The sequence below is a fragment of the Arvicola amphibius genome, chromosome 6, assembly GCF_903992535.2.
Source record: "Arvicola amphibius chromosome 6, mArvAmp1.2, whole genome shotgun sequence".
NCBI classification, from domain to species: Eukaryota; Metazoa; Chordata; class Mammalia; order Rodentia; family Cricetidae; genus Arvicola; species Arvicola amphibius.
Window position 1 is genome coordinate 98264855 of NC_052052.2, and position 13925 is coordinate 98278779.

General features: G+C 41.5%; 1 protein-coding gene across 1 annotated transcript in view; it reads left to right on the forward strand.

The window, feature by feature from the left end:
* The first annotated feature begins 12411 nt into the window (after positions 1 to 12411).
* Cubn (cubilin) overlaps positions 12412 to 13925 on the forward strand; it is a 203715-nt gene continuing 202201 nt past the window's right edge. The window contains 2 exon segments of the mRNA XM_038333897.1: positions 12412 to 12524; positions 12890 to 13019. Coding sequence (XP_038189825.1) covers positions 12412 to 12524; positions 12890 to 13019 — 243 coding nt within the window.

Consider the following 13925-nt stretch of genomic DNA (forward strand, 5'->3'; position numbering starts at 1 on the left):
CACAATTTCAGTAAGAAAGACATGACACTAGCAAGATTTGTCAGATGCCGAGAAAGCTGGTTAAGTTTCAACTTCGTTCCTATTCTGGTGTCATGGAATACAATCCCCTGGCCCCTAGACATTTTTCCTAGAGGACAAAGGCTGCATCTTTCCCAGTTCTGTCCTCACGGCTCCTCTCTCAGCTGCTGACAATGGGTGCCCAATCAATAATTGTCTGCTTACCTGATTTGAATATGAATCGCTGAGCATCATCTTTGAAATTTCTTTCATGACTTGGGGAAGTTTTTAATAATCCTATTAGTCAGCCAACCCAGGAGGAGCAAGCTGATGTTCTCGGAAAAGGTAATGCCAGAATTGTGTACAAGTCTTATAGTATGGTTTACAACTCTTCTAAACATAGTCCAGGAACTGTTTGCAAAGCCTGATTTAGCAGTGCCTCTGTAATAAATATAGACCAAGCCACCGTAAAGAAAACATCCAAAGGGGCAAAGGCTTTGTTTTATACAGATCTAAGGATAATGATACTGGAAAAGGCTTAGAGGTGAAGTCATCCCATCCTTCTTCCTGCCCCCTATGACAGCACTTTACATCTTCCCACGGGTTGGTGCTGCACTTCAATTAACAAATGCCCTGGCAATGACAGGTCTTTGGAAGGCATCGGCCTTGTTAAGTCAGCCCCATCATAAATCACATGGGCCAAGCAAAGCTTCCTCTAAGATAAAGGTGCTGCCATATGCCGCTTTTATGTGTATCTTCTTAATTAAAATCACAAGAGGCCTGAGGAGTATCAAGGATCAGTGAAAATTGATCCCTCCATAGAGGTACTTTTACTTACTTGCCTCTGCTCATCAAACATTACATTTGTTGAAAATGTGCTTTACCCTCTTTGAAAAAAAAGCACAACCACCACTCTATGCAATTGTTTATTTCCTTCACTTAGCCATCCACAGTGGAGTCCGGGCGCAAGCACCTTCAGTTTAGTACAAATGATGTCTAATCTCACACTATTGTCGTGTTCAGAGAACTTGAGACATCACCAAGCGAAAAACTGATTTTATCCTTTTAAGTTGATGGGGAAAGGGTTATTTTGGGGATGCATAAATGTCCCCACCAAAGATGACCTTGCCTTACTGCCGCACACCTTCGTGGAGCTCCAGCTTTGTCTGGTCCCTAGGAAGTGTTCTACTCCCAGGTGTAGCAGCAGGTACAAAAGCCAAGTAGCTTTTGAAGCCCCAAATCTCAGAAGTTTGTATTTGTTTTGCTCTGTTCTCTGTTCATAAGAAATCCCTAACAGTGATGGGAGACTGCGGGTACATTGTGAATTTAAAAAGAAACCTTGAAAAAAACAAAAGTATATCAAACTCTGAATAATGTATAACAATCTCCTTGCTAGGCACCATCCCTGCCGACACTGAATTAGTCACATGTAATGATGGAGTTGTGCTTCTTTTTCATTCCCCCTGGTGATAATGACATTCACTGCAGTAACCAGCATGGAAAACAAATGCTGGCATTATACTCCATAGCTAAGGACACATTGTACTCAAAAGCTCAACTCATCACAAGAGTGCATTTGTTCATTTTCTAGGTGACAATGCACTTCCCATGGAGTAAGCAAGTGAACAGTTTTAAACTGAATGTTTTTCCATAATTATGTCATAGTATCTTATATGGAAAATGAAGACAATGGGATCAATGTTCTATTGCCAGAAAATTGTGTGTGTGTGTGTGTGTATGAGAGAGAGAGAGAGAGAGAGAGAGAGAGAGAGAGAGAGAGAGAGAGAGAGACAGAGACAGAGACAGAGACAGAGAGAGGGAAGGGAATGTAGGAAGGGAGGAAGGAAGGGAGGGAGGGAGGGAGGGAGGGAGGGAGGGAGGGAGGGAGGGAGGGAGGGAGAAAGGGAGGGGGAAGAGAGAGAGGGAGATATCACTACAGTGGCATGTATAAACATAGGGCTTTTGTTTTGTTTTGTTTTCAAAGTTTTGTTTGTCTTTATGTGTCCGGATTGAATTTGGAGCCTTGGAGAATGAGTGCTGAGATTTGAAACCAGGTCTTTTGGAAGAATAGCAAGAGTTCTGAACTGCTTAGCTGTCTCCCCAGCCCCATAAATGTAGTTTTAAAGCAATTCTATTGTCCTGATAAAGACAATAAGTTAACTGTTTGGAAAGTTAAGAGAGATCATTCTAGTCATAAATACTTCATTTAATGACCAAATTCCTGATTATTTATAATATTTAAGCTGATATGAAGGTGGACTAAAAGGCACACCCAAGTCATCTTGAAGGAATAAAAGGTAATGGGAACTCTCCCAGGCCTATGAGGGTCTTGTCAGCTACTTCAGGTCACCTCTCCATCTGCATCCTCCTCTGTTTTCATGACTTCCACATAGATGAATTTGTGTGCCTGCCAGAAATATCACATAAGGACCACAGCATCCACGCTGCCTCAGCAGCTCCTTTTGACACCAGAAGGTTCAACCAATGTCCTCTAACCTGGCAATTAAGCCCCCTTTCCACATCTCTTTTAACCATTTTTTTTCTCTGAGATGATGGTGCTGGACCAATTGAACCCGATTTTCTTAGTCTTCACATGCTTGGCTCTCCCAGTGTGAAGCATATTGTGTCCTAACAGCCAAGGCACAGTCTGCTCCATGTCATGTCTGTCTATATAATGCGACCTCACTATTGCTCCACAGATTTGCGTGGCAACTTTACTCTAAGCCAAAGAAGACCATAAAGTTTACTTTTGGGGGGACTTCCCTTATTATTGAGGACTTTATGTATCATCAATTAATATCTGTTATGACTGTAAGACAATAGAATTTGTGCAGAGCTCATGGAACTATGTCACGTACATTGGGGTACAAAATGGCAGTTGCCAGAATGTGCCCACGAGGCAAGTTCCAAGACTCTAGGAAGAAAGGGATTGGAATGGTCTATATGCTTTGCACTGAAATCTCCAATAAGCCTTGATTCTAGTAGCAAATTCAAAGATTCCCCCTTTTTCTGCATATGTAGACACCTCAAGCAAAATGCCTTCAAAATTGGCATTTAAGTTTTCCATGAAATCGCCATCTTGCCCTGATAAGCCTGGGTAGTCATTAACGCCACCCATGGACTTGGAGCTTGTCATCTGCTCTCTATTACCGTAGGTTGAGGTTGAAGTGCTCTGAGAAGGCTCAGTGAGTGTCCTGGAGAGCAAGTCCAGTATGAAGTAGATTGGACAAGCAGACAGGCAACAAAGAGTTTAGAACTGTGCCCTCGTGGGAAACAAAAGACATGGCCAAAAATTGGCGACCACTTTTTTAATTAACAGAAGATACTGCTATTAACAACAAGTTATGAAATTAAAAGATTTAGGATCAGGAGAAACAAAAACTTTCTTGGCAAGAAGAACCACAGAAGGGAAAGAGGTAGAGGGACCGAAACTTTGAAGAGTGGTCTAAGAAAAACGGAAACACAGGCATCGTTCCTTGCCTGACGTAGTCAGTGACAGTGTTCATGTACAGCTGATCATGAATGTGGGTGTCTTTAGAGGGGAAATTTTGACTCAGTAGACCCATAATAGAGATTTTTGAGCTGGAGATGAACTAGTAACAAGGTTCTAGGAGAGGCAGCTGAGGGTGAAAGTTCCATCTGTTTCTTGGATGGACCTTTCCTTTCACAGACATCCTCTGACTCTCTTGTTTAATTAATGACACCCTATCAATCTTATTTCTCAAGTAAGAAGCATGAATGTTACCGCCCCAATGCTTCTGCGGGCATATGAATATGTCCTCTGGTCAGTAGCTACTATTGCCGAAATATCTTTCCTACTGTTTTTCTTTGGCCTTGTCTCTATTCCAGCCTCTAAGCAGACTCAAGACGTCTCTAAGCAGAGGTGCTGTAAGAGTCAAACGCGGTCTTGCTCCTATCTTCCCAGGGAAATGATGGTCATGATTCAGCCTTTACGGAGCCAGGCTCATTCGATGGCATTTCAAAGGTGGAGGCGACTGAGAGTTTAGAACATAAAAGGAGACAAAGTGGTGTCACAGAAAAAGCAAACATTGTGCCAAGATCTAGGGAAAGTTAAAGAGCCGAGAAGAGAGGGTCATTCAGATTATGAACAGCGCACCTGGGGAAGAGAGGAAGGTGGGCTGAGGCATCAATAAGGAAGACTGTGGGGCAAGAAGAAGGTGAAAGCAGAGGTGGGACGGGGAGCAGAGCTTAAGAAATCATAAATTACTGATTTTTCACTGACCATTTGGACAGTGCAGCAGATCCCACCCTAGCTCCTTATAGCACCTGGTATCTTCAACAAAGCAAAATTCATTTGCATGTACTTGACTAAAGACGGGAAGGAGAATAGAGGCCCGTGCGTATAAGTTGAGATTATAACAAACACCATTAAGAACTTGGTCAGGCCCAATAGTTTTATTTTAATGAATTAAAAACATTTATGGGGTACCTCTTGGGTGTTTTAGGCAACAAATCCCACATTTGGTCCTTTTCCCCAGTATTTAGCAGCTCCTAAAGCAAATCCTTATTGAAGGGCCCAGCTGTGAGAATCTCATGAAAAATCTGCTCCATCCTGTTTATGAGGTTCATGTTTGGTTGGACTTCTCTCGAAGATACTTGGATTTGAGTTCATCTTGCTTCCTATCTCCTACGTGGAGTAATTTGCCTCCCAGATCCACCGTGCCTGGTCTTCAGACAGTGACTGACCTTTGCTCGACACTCCTATCTCCACCTCGGCTATCTTTTATCTCAGAGTCCACAATGAATGATTCTCTTCTGGAATCTCCGAAGAGTATCGTGCACTGCTGCTTGCACCTCGTGTTTTCCTACAGCAAAATGTGAATAACCCTGAATTCTGGATTTTGCTGCTGGTATACTCATCTGTTTGTTTCTGCTTTAAGGACTCTAAACCCTAGAGAAGGTGGAGACTAAGGGATAAATGATATCTATTTATTAATACATGGCGTGATAGTATCTGTAGTGAACAGTTCTTATATACTGTGAGGTGTTATGTCCCTTCAGTGCTGTGATCCTCTTTCTGTTACGTGGAAACGTGGTGAAGAAATGAGGAGATCATGAGGCTGGATGATGAGCCTCAGAGCGCAGGCTTTCCCCAGGCTCTGTAGTATTCTCTAGAAGTTACCCTTTGGAGGACAGCAACTTCGCCTTATTTTATACTAAATTTGTAGCTTCGAGAAGGTGGCTGATATGGAAAGGCATCACGTGTAGACTTATAGCATAGATTCTGGATTTGGGTGCAGACAGGGGCTTTGTTATTCAAAACTGGAATTTCCTGGTTATAGACCATTTGCCCCTGGAGAAAGGAGAGGAGGTTCTTCTGAAGGTCATGCATTGTAAAAGGCTTTCATTTTTGCTGAAGAAACTCTGCATACAGGATGGGGACAGGATGAGTGATAAGGTCCCAGAGCGAGCGATTGATTTTTACATTGCCTCCAGTGTCATCTGAAGCAGAGAGTCTGACTTATTTATTGATTTGAGGAAAAGCTGAGCCAATGAGCTGGATGTAAAATCCCCAACTCGTCATCAAAGGTCAGCCAGACCTTGAAAGAATTTGCCTAAGTTGTTCTGTTCCTTCTAATATAAAAGATGATTAAGATTCATCGACCTAGATTGGAATTAAAGATTTTACCTTGTTGAACAATAAGCACATTATCAAAATGGGGAGAATGTGGTAAATGAGGAAGTTTTTTATTAAGACCATACCAGAGACTTCTACACTAGAAAGATCTGCCGAGTCAGGGCTGCTTAGGGAAAACATAATGAAGAAAGAGCTTTGTTCGGACCTTGAGAGTCTGGATTGTCCTCCGCACAGGAAAACACCAGCCGGTCTTATCCTTGTCTAAACTTGCTAAATAGTTTCCATTGTCAAACTTCCCTCTTATCTCTGCACCAGTGGTTAAACTTCAAGCACTGGGTCATTGTGTAACATTTATCTATTAGCATTTATGAGAACGTTCTTAGGTGCTTTTCATGGCCTGAAATCGTCAGCACTGTTTTATACCATCCTCCTATGTGGCAGCTGTGGTACTTTGAGTGAGGATGTCTCCCCTAGACCCACATATCTGAACACTTGCTCCTCAGTTGCTGTCACTGTTTGAGGAGGTGTAGGAGGTGTAGCCTTGTTGGGAAGAAGCACTGGAGACAGGCTTTGGGAGCTTGTAGACTCATCCAGCTGCCATTTCTTCTCTCTGCTTGCAGTTCAGGAAGTGAGCTTGCTGCGCCAGCCTCCATTCATGCCTGCTGCCATACTTCCTACCATGGTGGCGATGGATGTCTGTCCCTCTGGAACAAGTTCACAGAAATGCTTCCTTCTATAAGTTGCCTTGGTTAGCGTTTATCACAGAAGTGCGAAGTATCATAAATACAGTGGCATTTATACATATAAGACAAATAACTTCAAGTCATTTTTAAAAATAATAGCTTATACTCTTAAGAGGTCATCTATTTTAAGCATGCAGTTCTATAACTCATATAAATGAGATATCAAGTATTTATTACTTATCATAAATGTTCCTTCATGCTTTCTTACTGACAATACCCCCACTCAACCCTAAACAACTCCTGTTTAGTTTCTATTAATATAACTTTGGCTTTTCAGAATTTTCATATTAGACAATATCATCTGGAATCACTACATAATCTTTTTAAAATTTCATTTATAGGTTATTACTTGAACACACTCTTAAAGAAATGAATAGCTTTATATTGGTTGTGAGGAAAAATACTTGTAAGATATATATTTGGAAAGACTTGAATTTAGATATGTTAACTCATAAAAAATTGATTATCTAATAGCAAATAGTCAGCCCTGAAAACATACGCATACCAGAAACACTACAGGAAGAGCATGGTAGGTCGGAAGGTGGGAAAGCAGAAGGGGAAATGATGTAATTATATTTTAATTAAAGATAGACAAAGGTTTGAACAGATAAATTAACAAATAAGATGTACAAATGACAAAAACAACAAAAAGATTCATAGTATCTCCAGTCATTAGGAAACTCTGACTTGAATCATAATGAGATACCACTGCATACCCATTAAGATGGCTAGAAGTTAAATACCAGCAACGCCAAGTGATGTGCACAGTGTGGATCAAATGGAACACTTGGGCGTAATTAGGAGGTTCAAAGAAAAATAGCTTCGTATATTGTAAGAAAACTATTTGCCATGTCTCAGCAATCACCTTTATTATTTACCAGAAAAAACTAAAGCATGCACATTGACACACAGACATTTGAAATATTTATGATTGTTGAATTTATGATAATGTCGAACTGGAACCAATTCAGTTTTTTATTTTTTGACTGATTACCAGACAGGCAAGCAGGGCCATTAAATAAAATGAAATGCTTTTCTATATTAAAGAGAATGTAATCCATGGCAAAGCCAATCAAAGGGGTAAACCCCCAAAGCACACAGTTTAGTGAAAGAACTCTACACTAAATGTTATGCAGCTCCGCCCATGGTCATACAGCTGTAATGCCAGCATTGCTATACTTGAGTAGGAGCATCTCAGATGGGAAGTCAGCAGGCCACGTGGTGAGGCCATATCTCAAGAAGCAAAGTGAAATAGCAACACCCAAATAAGCAGGAGAAAAACAAAATAAAAGTAGTAACTATTTGAACACCATAGACAAAGTATGTTGTATACTGCACTGTATCCTTGACCTCAGAGCACCATTTAACTATGCGCAGATTTATCAAATACAATGGTAATTACCAAGGGATATTTTTAGAGTTGAGTTTTATATGGTCATTTCTCCAATCTCAAATTTTGTTTTGTTTTCCTTAGTATATGTTGTCTGTGTGTTCATAGAAGGTTAGAGTACATCAGTGGCTAATCAGGACCCTTCTGAAAACAGTGTAATATACTCTTCACTATTCCCAAATAGTTCTTATAGTTCCCACACGGAATCAGAGAGGGGCATACATGGTCCATGCTCTCAAACTATGTCATTCAGCTGAAAGAGAGTCAAGTCAGTGTGGAAGCTGACTGGTAGATTCTGTAGTGTCTATGTAGCTTAGTGGAAGAGAAAAAATAAACAGTTCTAGGGCCCAGCAATGGGGATTTATAGATACTAGTGAGTGGGTGTCAACAATTTTCAGGTAATTCCATAAGTGCCACCTCGTCAGGATGCTCTCCTGCCCACTCTGGTAAGTATGTCTTTCCCCACAATCTCCTTATGCCACATCACCCTCTTATCTGCTTATTTTATTGGAGAATAGCCTGTACATTTATTTCATTCTTTTCTGTATTCTTGCCTCAGTGTTAAAGTTCTTTAGCTTTTATTAACTGACATTTCCCAATGTATGATACAGTTTCACAATAATAAGGTGTTCTAGAATTATCAACTCAGTGAAATAAAATCCAATCAACTAAGAGTAAATTGGAAGGTACTAGTAAAGATCTAAAGGAATGATTAGAAATTAACGTCTAAGAAAAACATCCTCGTCTGCTATAAGGAGGAAAGGATAGAACCCATGTGAATTCCAGCACAGAGAATGGCACACAGCAAAGCCAGAACTGTGGCAAGGACAAAGGCTGGGATAAGAATAGATTCCATCACCGTGGCAACAGCGGAAGACATACCTACTTATCTGGCTCCATCTCTAATAATTTTATTTTTCTCTTTTGCCAAAAAACCTTTTACTTTCTCAACCTTCTTGCTACTCTTTCATCATTTTAATCACTTGCCAAAAACGCTGGGGTTTACTTCTTAAAAAACACTTTAGGTTCTAGTAGTATTAGAAACATTTTGTTTCTGTGTGATTTTTGGATCTAGGAAAATGGTGAATTACAAATTTGTATTAACAGAATTTTAAAACTTTTATGTTCATCCTCAACTACTATGTATTATATTTATCTAGCTTTTAAGAGAGTTTTGTATTTACAATTATGTATATGCATTCAAGTATGTGCACACGTACAGGTGTTCACACAGGCCAGAGGGATAAAAACTACTTGGAGCCGGAGTTGAAGACAGATAGTTAAAAGCCATTAGACGTGGGTGCTGGGGATGCAACTCTGATCCTTTGGCAGAGCAGTACACGCTCCTAACCACTGAGCCTTCTCTCCAGCCATTACCTCATATCTATCTCTTAAAGCAAGTAACAAAACCTGTCACCATTTAATCTCAAGATCAGCTTGAAGGATAATCCACTTGAAATACAGTTTCTTTGGTTTGTGTTAGATGAATTATGGTGGTCAAATAGAAACACTGTCTCATTTTCCCATCATATCAAACCATGCAGTTATATTTGAGGAATTAATATTTTAAAAATTTAGATGGCACTGAAATTTTTTTCAAAGATTGTCTGTCGACAGAGGTTTCAGCCAAGTGGGCTGGCATCTTAAAGGCTATTGGCTGAAGGAGCTGAAGGAGCTCCTACAGCAATTGTCTTTCTGTATTTTTGAGGCCAATAAATTTAGGTAAAGAAACATCTTTTCTTTTCTTGAGATGGTTTATTTACTTATTTGGTGTGTGTGGAGGGGGGCGGAAGATGGAGTAACCCTGGATTTCTGTGACTTTCCAAGTAAGGAATGAGAAGAATGGATGTAAAGATCAGCATGCGGCGGCAGAGATCACTCTCCTCCAGAAGCCTCTAGAAGATGAAGTACTCTCACACTCAGTCTGGATAGTTGCAGCTCCCTTGAGCTTCAGTCAACTTCGTCAAAGTCCATGTTGAGCCAGAGTTCTGGGATGGGCTTTGAGCTACTGAGATAGAGAAATTGGGGTTCAGAGAGCATCAGCTAGAAGCTATCTGCTGGGCCTGTCGACCCTGGAGTTATGACCCCTAGGGGTGTCTCCTGGGCTCTGGTAGTTTTGCTCTATCATGTGCAGCATCTACTCACGATTAACTCTAGCTTCAATGTACAACTCATTGGAAAATAAACATAGCCGTATTTAAATTGCGCAGTTGAGTGGCAGTAGGTCCACATGTTTGTGCTTCAGCCGTCACTGCTACCCCTCATCTGAGCCTTTCACCATCACTGCCGTCCCTCATCAGAGCCTTTCACCATCATTGCCTTCCTCATCTGAGCCTTTCACCATCACGGCCTTCCTCATCAGAGCCTTTCACCATCACTGCCGTCCCTCATCAGAGCCTTTCACCATCACTGCCGTCCCTCATCAGAGCCTTTCACCATCACTGCCGTCCCTCATCAGAGCCTTTCACCATCACTGCCGTCCCTCATCTGAGTCTTTCACCATCACTGCCGTCCCTCATCAGAGCCTTTCACCATCACTGCCGTCCCTCATCAGAGCCTTTCACCATCACTGCCGTCCCTCATCAGAGCCTTTCACCATCACTGCTGTCCCTCATCAGAGCCTTTCACCATCACTGCTTCCCTCATCAGAGCCTTTCACCATCACTGCCGTCCCTCATCAGAGCCTTTCACCATCACTGCTGTCCCTCATCAGAGCCTTTCACCATCACTGCTGTCCCTCATCAGAGCCTTTCACCATCACTGCTTCCCTCATCAGAGCTTTTCACCATCACTGCTGTCCCTCAACAGGGCTTTTCACCATCACTGCTTCCCTCATCAGAGCATTTCACCATCACCGTGCCCTCATCAGAGCTTTTCACCATCACTGTGCCCTCATCAGGTCTTTTCACCTTTCCAGCGTGGATCTCCACAGGCATTAATCAGTGAGTTCTCATTCTACCTGTGGCAACCTCCACTCCGTTTTCTGTAGCTGTGAATTTGACTAACCCAAGCATCTCATGTAAGTAGACTCTTAGAGGGTGTTATTCTTCTTGGAAATGTTCATTTAAAATCTTCAAGGTTGGTTCACATTGTGTTGTGTGTCAAATTTTCTTCTGTATGGATGAAAAATATCCTATTGTACATTGGGTATGTCAGTGTTGAGCTGTAATTCCAGCATTGGAGAAGTGGACGCAGAGGGACCACAAGTTCGACACCAGCCTAGTCTACATCACAATAAAATAAATCAAAATTACATAGTCTGTGTGTACACCTTTTAAGAGTCATCTGTGAATGAACACTTGGGTTGATTGTGCCTTTGCCTATTACAAGAAATACTTCAGTGAACATTGCAGTACAGGTATCTTTTTGAGTCCCTGTTTTCCATGAATATAAAATATATATATATATATATATATATATATATATATATATGAAATTACTGGATTATATGGAAGTCATTATTGAATTTTTGAGGAACTCCTGTGTGGTTTCTATAACAACAGCACCATTTCTCTACCAATGCAACAAACTTTCAGTTTCGCCAGGACTTGTCTTCTATTTTCAAGAGTATAAAGCTTACTGGATATGGAGTTATATCTCAAGATGGTTGTGATTTGGCTTTCCCCGGTAAGTATAGATGTTAACCATATCTTCGTGAATGTCTCTAATGTCTTTTCTGAGGAGTGCTCATTCAATTCCTCTGCTCATTTTTAAAATTGTGTTGTTTGTTTTGTTGTTGAATTGTGGGAATTTTAAAAAAATCTGGATATTAATCTCCTTTGGTATATATGGTTTCCAAATACTTCCTCCAATTCTTTGAGTGGCTTAAAAATATTTTTATTTCTACTTTGGCAATTTCATATGTGTGCATCCTGTATTTTGATCATATTCGCCCCCATTATCCTCTCCTACCCTCTTCCTCCTCCCACGGAGCCCCTTCTTTCCAACAAGCTCCCCTCCTATTCCCATGCCTTTCTGTGGCTGTGATTGCCTACATGAAGGTGGGTGGGGGTCATTTGCCAGAGCATAACCTCCACGGGGGTTCCCCCACTCACGAAAGCCGAGTCCCTCTGAAGTTATCCTTTGAGGCTCCTGAAAAGTCTCCTTTCTGGGGAACAACAGCTTTGAATTTGGACAGAGAATCTTTCTCTTCTGCTTTCCTTTGCCTTTTACTGTGCATATTTTTGTTGTTTAGGGACAAGAAACGATTACAAATTCAGAGGCCTATTTCCCCATTTTCTGCTAATAGTTTTATAGTTTTAGTTCTTAAATTTTGGTCTTAGAAGGGCATTTAGCATAGCATTTGTTCATGGTGTGAGATAAGAAATCAGCTTCTCCAGCACATCTGCCTAAAGCCGAGTGCCTTCTCAGCAAGGACTCTGTCAGTAGACGCTTCCAAAGCTGCTGGTTACTGTTTCAAAGGTTAAACAAATAATGATTAAGTTGTGCATCACTTAAGGTAGATTTTGACCCTTTATAAGTTGAACAGTACTGGAGATCTAAGATCATTGACATTCCTCAGGAAGGACAAAATAACTTAAGCCTTCTTGGAAAGCCTGGAAAGTTAAAGAATATTCTGCTGATCAAAGTACAGCCGCCTGGGTCACTGCTCTCAAATTCCAGACTCAGTTGGCTGGAGTGGTCTCCCTCTTGCCTGGCGAGCTGGGAGGCTGGTGAGGAACATGTCCTCACATTTTCTCTGGGGTTTGGTTACTTTGTTGATGATAGCCAAGTTGGATGGCGAAACTGGAGAGCTGGAGCAGAAGCGACAGAAAAGGATCACTGATCTCCACCAGTAAGTAGATGTGTGGCTCATTTGGGCTAAGGGACTGGGGTATGTCCTTGGCGTCTGTCCCAAGTAACCGGATAAGTAAAAGTGCAGCACTTCCGGAGGGAAGCAGTGATGGTGGAAAGCCAGCAGGGAGAAGGCTGGTGCTGCTGTAAGGAATTTGTTTCCCAGTCACAGTTGTGAATGAGTCCTATCTGCAATTCCTGGGAAATGTCATTAAGAAATCCTCAGAGGACAGATGATAGATAAACAGAGATTTGGCTGGGTTGAGGGCAAGGGGAAGATGTAGAGAGACTATTGGTATGCAGCAAGAAGGTGGTTTAAAATTCGGTGTACTAATTGCTGATGGATTCTCTGGTTGAATTGTATAGGCCTCGGATGACTACAGAGGGGGGACACTTAGTGTTTCTTACAAGCTCTACCCAAAACATTGAATTTAGAACTGGATCCCTGGGAAAAGTCAGATTAAACGGTGAAGACCTTGGTGAATGTTTGCATCAGGTAACACGCCGGGAAAATACAGATGTTGCTTTGTATATCCATCCGATAAAACTTAGCTGTCCAGCTCAGTATTAGTCGACACCTTGAATTGTGAGCATAGAGAATACAACCGGGAGATGAGTTCTTATAATGAAGCCATGTGGGGGCTTCATGGTGGGGAGGGAGGGATCAGTTCCAGAGGAGGCTCACTGTGTGGGGGGACAGATTCTACAATCCAGAGCAGATCTAGAAAGAAGCCCAGAACTCCTCCGGTGGGGAGGGAAATAAGGAGGGGACCCGGGGCAGGCACAGACGGGCTCTGTAGTGTCTTTGTTACAGCAGAGTGATCACTGGCTCTCAGACTGTATTGAATGTTTTCAGTACTCAGTATTGATGGCACCATGCTGTGTGTCAGCCGTAATGTTAGAGCCAGCATTTAGAGCTGTGTCTAGGTCACACACTGTTGTGTGTTACATGATTTGACTCCCGGACTCTCCAGGACGGTGTTTATTATTATTCCACTTATGAGCTCCAAGTGTGATAAATAAGTTTTAAATGTCCAAAAATGCACAATAAATGATTGGGGCAAGATTTAAAGTTCAAAAGAGTCTCATTCAAAACTGTACATTGTTGTGGTATTGGGATTGTGAACCTGGGATTTTTACATACTAGGCAATTCTCGATCAAAATCTTGATATCCCTGGCCCTCCATGCTTCTTAATAAGCACCTTAAAATGTTAGTATGTCATGGGAATACATATAAAAAGACATTGATATGCTTCTATAGAGAGTCAATGGGATTGTGCCATATCTATTTTGGACTAATTGTTATTACATGTGACATTGCTCTGGGGTTTATAATAGATAAGGCCTTAATGCTTGCTCCTGTAAGATGGAAATGATTTTTTCCTGTTACTCTTTTCCTTT